The sequence below is a fragment of the Schistosoma mansoni genome, chromosome 4, assembly GCF_000237925.1.
Source record: "Schistosoma mansoni strain Puerto Rico chromosome 4, complete genome".
Taxonomy (NCBI): Eukaryota; Metazoa; Platyhelminthes; class Trematoda; order Strigeidida; family Schistosomatidae; genus Schistosoma; species Schistosoma mansoni.
Window position 1 is genome coordinate 21,053,556 of NC_031498.1, and position 11,737 is coordinate 21,065,292.

Sequence of the window (11,737 nt, forward strand, 5' to 3'; positions counted from 1 at the left end):
ATCACAGCCTCGTTCGATAGAAATCAGTTTGTACTATGAAATAAAAGCAAGTTATATCGGTATTTTCGAATGACCTGTATGAGATATTTCGAAGTAGCAGTAGTAGTAGTAGTGTGGTGTGCTCTATATGTAGTATGTAGCAGAAGTTGGAAGTAGAATGTTTATCAGCAGAAGACTGGAATAAAGAGGAGAGGAAGGAAAATAGAGAGCAATCGGAATAACAACAGGATTGAAAGAATGATGGAGTATGTAAAGGGCAGCTTATGAAAGATACGCAAATAATATATTTAATGTGCGATTTTCATTTTCTACACAGACACTGTGTAGTTTTGTGTAAAATAATAAATTGGTTTACCGTACCTGAGTTTTTGTTCACTACAGTAGTATCGTATGTGATATGCAAATAAGTAAATTCCCATATCTCACCAGTATACACTTACAGTCAAGATCGGATCAAGATCAACTACAAAGAACGCACTAGCTTAATTATTTACGTGAATAATTAAGCTATTCGTAATATTTATTACACGGATACAATCATAGAACATCTAACTGAATGTATCTGTATCCTGGTTTTGATGTTCACACTGAGATCCAGACCCACTACCTATCGACTTAGAAATTAGTAAGTTACAAACTAAGCTACTTAGTTACAACGGAGAACAGACAAATTAATGACATTGGTGTAAGGACGGCTCGTTGGTAAACTCTAGGAAGCCTTAAGAAGCCCAGAAGGAGCCGGACATATTCCATCCAATCACTGCTCGGGGAATATTCTAGAATGTCGACGTGTAGCTTCCCCATTGGATGGATAAGAATAACCCCTATGTTCCTATTGGTTGACCGAAATGATGATTTACATTCAGCCAATAATTATAAATACATGAGATTTCTGTACTATATTTTGACACTGTTTTAGGGAATAAAAGTTCCTACTTACTAGTCTTGTGTTTTTTCTCTTGCGACGTTGTGGGTTCTATCGTTCAAGTAGTCTAGTAGTACGCGGCATAGTAAGAAGAAAAGCTCTAGATATAACAGTTGGTTTTGAAAGTCATTAGTTCAAGTCCTAATTACAACACCTACATTTCAATGTAGACATATTCAGCTCACGAGTTTTGAATAAATGAAAACGTACCTCTGAAATTCCCCTTCTAACCAGCATCCAAAATCTAACCTTCTTACAATTATGGACAATAGGAAGCCATCGACTCAACAAGCCTATATTACAACAGTGACTGATTAAATGCAGTCTCTAATAATGATACTAAGATAATGTAAGACCTAACAAGTAATAATTAATTGACTTAATGTAATAAACATTTTTCCATTCAATCAGTTACTTAAATATAAACATGATTAACATTAAATTTGTATTAATGCACATAATCAGGCATTCTTTTATGATTTTTCATTTAAAACTTTAGGCCTATACTGGTTATGTAACTGATCATTTGAATGCTGATCATGCATGGATTGAAGGAGTTTTATTTAATATACATGAGAATGAAGAACATCCATTTCAACAGGAATTTTTGCAGGTATAAATAATTGTTTTTATGTAATATGGTAGGTAACTACAGTTAGTCGATTGGATACTCTGAATCTAAGTTTCAATCAGCCCTTGATATACATGACAATGATCACTACTCAGTGATCAAGCAATCCTAAATATTTATTTAATATATCAATATTAACCGATATATATATTATCAATCTAAACCCAACAATCTCCACAGATAATTATCATGTCCGAACAACTGATTAGGTTCAAGATGGATCTCCTAGAGTTCTACTAAGAAACAATGATTACTGGAGTTCAATACATGTCGGGTAGAGACAGTTATCAACCTCAGACAATGGACGAAGAGTTACACAACATTATGGATTGATTGTAGTTAGACATTACCACTGTTGGATGTCGCCTCAGTGGTCAAGAGCTTAAGCGTTCGCATGCGAGACCGAACGTCTTGGGTTCGAGTCCTTCGTGTGTGATGTTGGATGTGCATTGATGAGTAGTCCCATACTAAGACAAGTCGGCTGTCTAATACTTCCAGGTTTACAATGGTTATCTAATATTGTTCCATTCATGATATCATTTTAAACTGAACAATCTCCACAAACCTATACTGACAATATATATTCAACTGGTAATATTGCTTACTCCAGAAAATTAACACCTAATATTTATCTGTGTTTTATTCAACAGTACAATCATCATCATTTATAATTTAATATTTAACAACCCTGGTTAAAGAAAAAGACATACTTAGTTACTAACAACTAAAACAATCTCTTTGTTTATATCGATCACAAAAGTAATTGTACTCATATTTAAAGAAAAGAAAAATGGTACCATTGGTGATAACAGTTAAATTAGCAACTGTTTTACTGCTGATAAAAATTAAAAAAATGTCTTAGCGTTCAAATTAGGTCAAAACTTTGAAAGAACAAATAATCAATAACTTTTTCTAGTCACACAAAAGATAAATGAATGGTTATGGTTAGTCAAGATGAAATCTTGAAAATGAGCTCCTACCTAGTTATTGACATTCAATAATAAATCAATGTAAATATTTCAGTTCCACGAGATGTCGATAGCGGGCCTAATGGTGATACATCAGCCAAGGATACTTGATGGTAGGTGTTGGGATCTCATGGAAAGCGTCAATTCCATTAACATTTCAGTTACGCTTTGTTGATGAATGAGGGGCAGATAGTATGAATTGTAAATTCGTAGTTTCCCATGTTTTATATCACACCAGCTTACATCAAAACATTATGTAAGTGATGAGAAGTCACTTTGGATATTGATCGATAGGACTTAATCAGCACTAAGGACTATACAAATGTGACTTTTATCACTGATTTATAGTCAGTCAATCTGAGTTAAATGTTGTGTCAACAATGAACACTAGAAGGACTGAAAATTTTTGTAACAGTTCTCTTTTAACTAATAAGAATGACGTCTTAGGTACAACATAGTTTATAAGAGAAAATATCTTACACTATGGAGTTCCTGAGAAGATCGTCAACATTATCCGGAACTCATACGATGGACTACAGTGCAAATTAGTGCATGGAGAACAGTTGACAGATGCATTTCCAGTAGGGACCAGAGTCAGACAAGGCTGTCTACTCTCCCCCTTCCTCTTTCTTCTTATGATTGACTGGATTATGAAGACCTCGACATCGGAGGAGAGACACAGGATAAAACGGACAGGTTGGATGCAACTAGACGATTCGGACTTCGAAGATCACCTGGACCTTCTATTCCATAAACATTAACAAATGCAGGTGTAGACAACTAATGTAGAACCGGTCTCTGCATCAATAGGCCTCAACATGCACAGAGAAAAACGCAAGATTCTCAAATACGACACGGAGAACTACAACCCAGTCGCACATGATGAAGAAAATCTGGAAGAGGTGGAAACATTCAAGTACCTGGAAAGCATCATTCATGAACAAGGAGGATCTTAAATACAAATTATATCACATCAAAATAAACATAAATGAATGTGAATTAAAATATAAAGGATTTCAAGAGATATCAATTTTCGACAGGTCACATATCGATCCATAGAATCGCTATCTAATTATAAGACTACACTCTAAACTCACTCATATCATTTCTAATGTTAACAAAAAGAAATTGTACGAAACATTGTCAAACAATAGTCTGATGTAAATTAGATGTCAAGATTATCAAAAACATTACACGTAGAAATTATATTTGAAATCATCTCAGCGATTTAAATAGAGATTTATATATAATCTCAACAATATCCCTTACTAACTAATCTCAGCTTTTTCTGTGAAAAGATCAAATTCGAAATGATCAAAATGATAAGTGGAATTTGGGACAAATGTAATTTGCATTTTGTTGATTTTTGATTATTTCCTTGAAGAAATTCGGGCTAGACTGTCGATTGAAACGTTGAGATTAGTTCACTTGTAATTTTTACATTTCAATTTATACTTTGAATCAGTAAAAAGGAAAACTAGTCTAGAATCATGTACTTTCATTTTAACATAATACTAACGTTTACCAACATGGGGAACATCATTGATGAACAAGGAGGATCTGATGCAGATGTAAAGGCAAGGATTTGCAAAGCAAAGACAGCATTCCTACAACTGAACAACATATGGAACTCAAAACAATTGTCAACTAATTTGAAAGTCGTAATCTTCAATACGAACGTCAAGACAGTCCTACTGTACGGAGCTGAAGTGTGCAGAACTACCACAACAGTTATCAAGAATGTACAAGTATTTATAAATAGTTGTCTACACAAAATACTCAACATTCAATGACCGGATACTATCAGCAACAGCGTTTCATGGGAGAGGACAAACCAGGTTCCAGCTGAGGAGGAAATTAGAAAAAGACGTTAGAAGTGAATAGGACATAAATTACGGAAATCATCAAACTACAACACGAGGCAATCCCTAACTTGGAATGGTGAAGGGAAACGGAAAAGAGGAAGGTCGAAGTACATATTACGTTGGAAGTAGAAGCAGATATGGAGAGGAGGAATACCAACTGGAATGAAGTGGAAAGTATTGCCTAGGACAGGATTGGATGGAGAATGCTGGTGGGTTGCCAATGCTCTTCCACGAGGGTAACAGGCGTAAGTAAGTAAATATGTGACGTTTATCAAGATAGTGTCATATAATTACGATAAAAACCTTATAAATGAAAAGAGTCGAAGGGTATTAAGAGAAAAAAAGATAAACCAAGGAAAACATCTTTTCAGCTTTTATGTGGTATAAAAAAAATAAACCCCAGGAAATGTTTGTTTGTTTTTTTTGTTTATCAGTTTCCTCATTCTCTTACTACCTAACCTTCTTCGTTGTTGTATCTTTTTATGTTAAGCTATAGTTGCTTCATCGTAAGTATTAGAAAAGTTTCATTTTATTAGTTTCCTTGTGTTTCTCCCTCTTTCTCATCATTTTTGTTTCTATAAACAAACAACTATGTAACTTATTCAAATTGTCACTCTTTTACTGTTGAAATCAAACATTAACTCACGAACAAAAGAAAATAATGACAATTGAAACAGATGTACTGAATCGAGTCTAAGAGAAAAAAATAACATGCTTGTATTAGAATAGATCAACATTTCCTTCCAAAGTCAAATTCATTCTTCTTTTATTATCCAATACATAATAGATTATTGTATATTCAAAATGGAAATTTTCTTAAATGTATATTTTTGGAAGTGATTTTCTATATAAACTCATTTGGTATTGTTTGTTTGAATCTTTCAATTGATGTTTATGATTGTAATTGATTAGTCTCTTAATGGCATATATACATCCTGTACGGATTGCCTTGATATTGCCTTAAGTCACAAGCATTATAAGTAGAGATGGATGGTAGCTAGTAGTGGAATCCAGAACGCGTGTTTCGTCCCATTTGGGACTCTTCAGCTGGATCTACTTGCATCCGTGACTCGAACCCTGTACCATTCGTTTCAAACACCATTGCGTTATCCACATCAACTCTAGGATACAAGTACATCCAACTTACAAGTCCCAGATTGAACGAAACACGCTTCCTGTATTCCACGACTAACCACCATCCATCTTTGCTTATTTTCTATGTAGTTTGAAAATAGTGCATAAAATAAAAGAACAACCTACTTGAAATAATCTCAAGTGATGTAAACTACATTAAACCAATAGTTATCAGATTACTAAGTATATAATAAATGAGTCTATTACGAAAAAATGAGATAGTCGATTTAGATCAAGAAGAAACACATTTGTAGAGTAATGTATATAGTGTTTAAAAAATGGTGAAGTCCTTCAGTGATATATTTTACTCTTAAGCTCTAGAACAACATGGTGTTTGGAGTTAAAATTAAGTAACATATATTTGCTCATTTTCTGTATACATCATCATCTTTAAAAGTCATTGAATTTGCTTTTATCCCAATGATTATCTCATAAACTGAGTCTCATCAATTGATCTTTCTAATTGAAAGCATGAGTCAATTGAAGCTCGACCACCAAGGAAGACCTGGAAGCACTGGACGGCCGTTTCGTCCTATTGTGGGACTCTTCAGCAGTGCTCATCCACGACCTCGCCTCGCGAGGTTCGAACCCAGGACCTATCAGTCTCGCTCCAGAGCACTTAACCGATAGACCACTGAGCCGGCATCCGATGGTGTTAATGTCTCCACAAAATACCCCTTTTGATATTGATCTTTTTAACTCCATTTTGAAATAAACCAACAACCTTGATTCTCATAGTGCTATATGCCATGACTTTATGAATATTCCCGCTGTTAAGTATAAGTTGCTATCACGAAGAATATTGATTACTTTAAAAAAATCTATTAAATGTTGAACCATTTCAATCAGGTGGTTAAAATATTGAAATCAAAAATTTCTTTTCAATGTTTCAACTGTAATGCTTGAAATGGACTCGATTTATACGGATATCTTCAAAATGAAGAATTTGAATTATCTGTCAATAATGAATTTTCAACTTAAACTTTAAGTCCAACGAACATATTGAAAAATGGGTTAATAATTTGACGAGTCTTATAAAACAATTTATAGTTGACTGAAATCTATTACATTCTAATAGAAAACACAAAGCTAGAAGTATAGAAGAAAGTTTACTTTGAAGGTTAATGTATATACAAAAAACAACAGAATTTATCGGATTATTACTTACTTCAGGTTAAGCAGTCACCGTGAAACCTGAAGAGTTTTTGTTTAGTCTTCAGTGGGATCATCAATTTGCTCTTCTGAAGAGTGCCACATAAAGGTAAAACAACTATCTAGCTCTTCTTGATTATCAGTGGTTGTCTAGATGAAATCTCTTCATGACGTTAGCCAGATAATTTACTTAGTTATCTGAGTGATAATTTCTTGAACAAAATCTGTCAATGATATTATCTTAATGCATTTTAAGAAAGTCTATAGTTTATCAACATTTTGATGGCTAGTGATAATCAATAAGAAAACCTACAACTATCTAGAATTTCGTCACTATGGGGATTTGTGGATATTGTAGTAATTTAAAAGTTGAATTCCTGAGTCAATCTATGCTAGATCACCATTGAAAATCCTCATACGGATGATTATCATGTGCTCACTAGTGATTAGCTTCAAGATGGATTTCCTGGAGTTCTACTGATAAGCAATGACCACTTGAGTTCAATCCGTGTTGGATAGAGACAGTTATCAACCTCAAACAAGGGATGACAAAATAGCCATCCAGTACTTTCAGTTTTTCAATGTTGCTCCAACTTAGATCGACTTGTGAGTTCAACCATCTAGTATTCATTTAACTTATCACTTAAGAGTCATCTTTTCCAGAGAAGTTAAGAAACCGAGAAATCTCAGTTTAACTGATGAGTTTGCCTAAAACTGTCACATCAAATCTGTATGAATATATGCCTGATCAAGGTCAAATAATATGTAACAGTTGTTGTCAGGCGGATACTATAAGTCAAGATTTAGCTCCGGGGTACATTTCGTTTCGATTATTATTATTATTATTGAACATGTAACAATCTTTTTAGAATTGAATTATAAGTAGATGATAATGAATTGCATCAATTTCAAACGTTTCATTTATATTTTTTTAAAAACTCACACACACACACGTACTAAATATTTTGCAAGAAATTACAAATCGACTATTCTGAGATTCAATGAAATATACATAGATCATTTAAAATGTATTTCAATAAAGTATACAGAAAATGATTTCGAACCCAGTTACTAAATTGTTCTTTTTTTTTGTTTACAGTTTGTTTGATTTATTTTTGTTCTTACGTGATTACTTAGATACATTTTCATGTTAAATAATGAATATCAAAAGTTATTTACAAATGATTATTTATTAAGTTATACACACTATATCACATTGTACCATTGACAATTGAATAGGTGTGAAAATTAGATACGTCTATATATATATATATAAATTGATGATATTTATGGGTTCAGAAAATAATTACTTTATAAGCAAAGATGGATAGTGACTAGTAGTGGAACCCAGGACGCGCGTTTTGTCCTATTTGGCACTCGTCAGCTGGATGCACCTGCATATCAAAGTTGATGTTCACTCTGGGACTCGAACCCAGTATCTTTCGCTTGAAACGCCATTGCGTTATCCACTCGGCCACTGAGTTCTGATAGCTACTTGCTTGTGCAATGGGGTGAAGTTTAAATTCACTTAGTATTGTTTGTCCCAAATAGGACGAAACGCGCGTCAAACTGGATTCCACTGCTAGCCACTTTCCATCTTTGCTTACCATGCTTGTGAATTTAGGCTATATCGAGGCAATACGCACAGTATGCACATATGCCGATTAGAGACTGACCAGTTGCAGTCCTAACACATCGATGGGAAGATTCAAACAAACAATACTAAATGAATTTCTTAATTACTTTACATCTTCATTACCTCTATAAAGTTGATAAAGATATTTGTGAGACTTGATAGTAATCTCCTTTTACTTTAAGTATACAGATAATATTTTTCATAGATATTTATGAAGGATTGCCAAGTTTGTTTTACAGTTGATAATTACGTTGAAGATAACAGCTTATTATCTTTTGTAGTTATTGCTATACAAATTTTAATTTAACACCAATATAACTCATCGTTAAGTAATAATTATCTTTCTAAACGTCTAGAAACTTACTGACTTACTTACGCCTGTCACCCCTCATGGAGGAGTAAAGGCTGCACACCAGCATTCTCCATCCAATCCTGTCCTAGGCAAAACTTTCCATTTCTTTCCAGTTGGTATTCCTCCTCTCCATATCTGCTTCTACTTCCAACGTAATATGTACTTCGACCTTCCTCTTTTCCGTTTCCCTTCACCATTCCAAGTTAGGGATTGCCTCATGATGCACTTTGATGATTTCCTCAATGTATGTCCTATCCACTTCCAATGTCCTTTTCTAATTTCCTCCTCAGCTGGAACCTGGTTTGTCCTCTCCCATGAAACGCTGTTGCTGATAGTATCCGGTCATTGAATGTTGAGTATTTTGTGTAGACAACTATTTATAAATACTTGTACATTCTTGATAACTGTTGTGGTAGTTCTGCACACTTCAGCTCCGTACAGTAGGACTGTCTTGACGTTCGTATTGAAGATTACGACTTTCAAATTAGTTGACAATTGTTTTGAGTTCCATATGTTGTTCAGTTGTAGGAATGCTGTCTTTGCTTTGCAAATCCTTGCCTTTACATCTGCATCAGATCCTCCTTGTTCATCAATGATGTTCCCCATGTTGGTAAACGTTAGTATTATGTTAAAATGAAAGTACATGATTCTAGACTAGTTTTCCTTTTTACTGATTCAAAGTATAAATTGAAATGTAAAAATTACAAGTGAACTAATCTCAACGTTTCAATCGACAGTCTAGCCCGAATTTCTTCAAGGAAATAATCAAAAATCAACAAAATGCAAATTACATTTGTCCCAAATTCCACTTATCATTTTGATCATTTCGAATTTGATCTTTTCACAGAAAAAGCTGAGATTAGTTAGTAAGGGATATTGTTGAGATTATATATAAATCTCTATTTAAATCGCTGAGATGATTTCAAATATAATTTCTACGTGTAATGTTTTTGATAATCTTGACATCTAATTTACATCAGACTATTGTTTGACAATGTTTCGTACAATTTCTTTTTGTTAACATTAGAAATGATATGAGTGAGTTTAGAGTGTAGTCTTATAATTAGATAGCGATTCTATGGATCGATATGTGACCTGTCGAAAATTGATATCTCTTGAAATCCTTTATATTTTAATTCACATTCATTTATGTTTATTTTGATGTGATATAATTTGTATTTAAGATCCTCCTTGTTCATGAATGATGCTTTCCAGGTACTTGAATGTTTCCACCTCTTCCAGATTTTCTTCATCATGTGCGACTGGGTTGTAGTTCTCCGTGTCGTATTTGAGAATCTTGCGTTTTTCTCTGTGCATGTTGAGGCCCTATTGATGCAGAGGCTGGTGCTACATTTTTTGATGTGTATGGAATAGAAGGGTCAGTTCATCTTCGAAGTGCAATCTTTCCGTTTTATCATGTGCTTCCCCTTAGATTTCGAGGTCTTCATATATATATATATATGATGGATGATAGCGTAGGCTATCGGGAAAACAAATTACCCAATGAATTTATCAGGAAAGTAACTCGTGAAATGGTTTTTAGGGAGTATTTTTACATGAACACCGGCTCTATATTGTTCAGATCAACTTGAATTTTAATGTTTTTAGTCCTTCTCAACTGATACTAGACGAATAATCACTGGAAAAAAAACAAAAGAATATATTAATCTGGTGTTCCATCCTAGTCTAAGATTTCCCATCAATGTACTCGCTCAGTCAACTTATTTCGTTTCAGGACCAATAATTCATAATACAATTCAATATTGTTACCTAGTTTGTCAATATTTGTTAAACTTTCAGTGTTTTGTTTAATTGCTCGAATATATTCTGTTTTTTTTCTTCAAAGGTATTCTTAGAATCTGAAACTACTGAGCAAGCAGTATGGATGAATATAGGCCGTCTAACAGGAATACGTTCCAGTCACGATGAATTATTAGCAAGAATTGCATTACACCGTGGTGCATTTTATAGTGAAGCAATGGCTAAACGACAATTGTATCCAACATCTTGACGTTTTGAATTTAAAAATTTGAATGTTGTTTAAAGTAGATTCTACATATGTATCATTTCTAAAAGTTTTAAATGTTTGTCATTACTAAATGAAAAAGAAAGTGTCGAATTTTGTTAAAAGTGTAAGACTGATTGTCACTTCTCTGGTGCCCACTTCGCGAAAGAATATTTCTTCTCTAGGGACCAGTAAATGTAGATGTGTCAAGTGTAGTCATGTCAGCCTGAGAACATGAACGCAAAGCTCGAGGAACAACTGCTCGATGTCAACCATATACAACCTGTTTGCAAGGAGTTCTTGATGTGTTAGCTCCGTACTTACAAGGCCTTACCTTGGGCGCTGGAAATCCGTGGAATAAGGTGATGTATGCTGCTTTTAGAGACGACTGTTTCTAACCCTCTCTTGCCATTGTCGTAAGCCAACATTGATTCAAACCTCGGCCTTGGATACTCAGGTTGTTGTGAATGACTGACTAGTTCAACAAGTTAAGGTCACCATAGAAACATTTTTGCCTGGATCACTCTAGTATTATGCATACATTAGTATGAGTTATGCACATATATATAGTCTTTGGCATAAATAATCCTGTGTATTCTAGTTTTCTTAATCTTACATGTCTTGTTGGATCAAGAGTCACAAAATGTGTGAATTTGTAACAGAGTCAAATTGAAGATTTCAATGGGTTGAAAGTTGAGAAGATAAACATGTACTTGGTAATTTAGTTGAACAATGTTCAACCGAGGTCTATAATTAGTATCAGAAATCCCTAACTTACAAATTTGAAACAGTTAGTAAGTTTGATTGGAATAGAAAATAGATTCTCTGAAATCATTTCTAATTTTCTACTACTTGAAAAAAAGAAACATTATCATGAATAATAATTCTGATATCTCAATCTGGTTAACCTCGCTAAGGTTAATGTAAATGAATTATTGATGTACAGGAATACACTAATTAGATTATTTGACGGCAACATGTTTCATTTTTATGTTTACCGATTGGGGTTCGATTCATGGGTTAACAACTCTTGACCTTGATTAATCTGAATTGTCCGAGGAACCTGGCC

The 11,737-nt window shown here is 33.9% G+C and overlaps 1 protein-coding gene and 1 non-coding gene across 2 annotated transcripts in view; one reads left to right on the forward strand and one right to left on the reverse strand.

Annotated features, from left to right (window-relative positions):
• The window catches only part of Smp_130890 (putative transient receptor potential cation channel,subfamily m, member), a gene marked incomplete at both ends in the record, with an annotated part of 85,187 nt that extends 74,513 nt beyond the window's left edge, over positions 1–10,674 (forward strand). Inside the window, 2 exons of the mRNA XM_018797169.1 lie at positions 1,425–1,538; positions 10,510–10,674. Coding sequence (XP_018652237.1) covers positions 1,425–1,538; positions 10,510–10,674 — 279 coding nt within the window. The remainder of the gene's footprint in view (positions 1–1,424; positions 1,539–10,509) is intronic.
• On the reverse strand, positions 8,089–8,155 carry Smp_tRNA_01281_Glu_TTC.1.1. Its single transcript has one exon. It is a non-coding gene (tRNA).
• Positions 10,675–11,737: the final 1,063 nt, after the last annotated feature.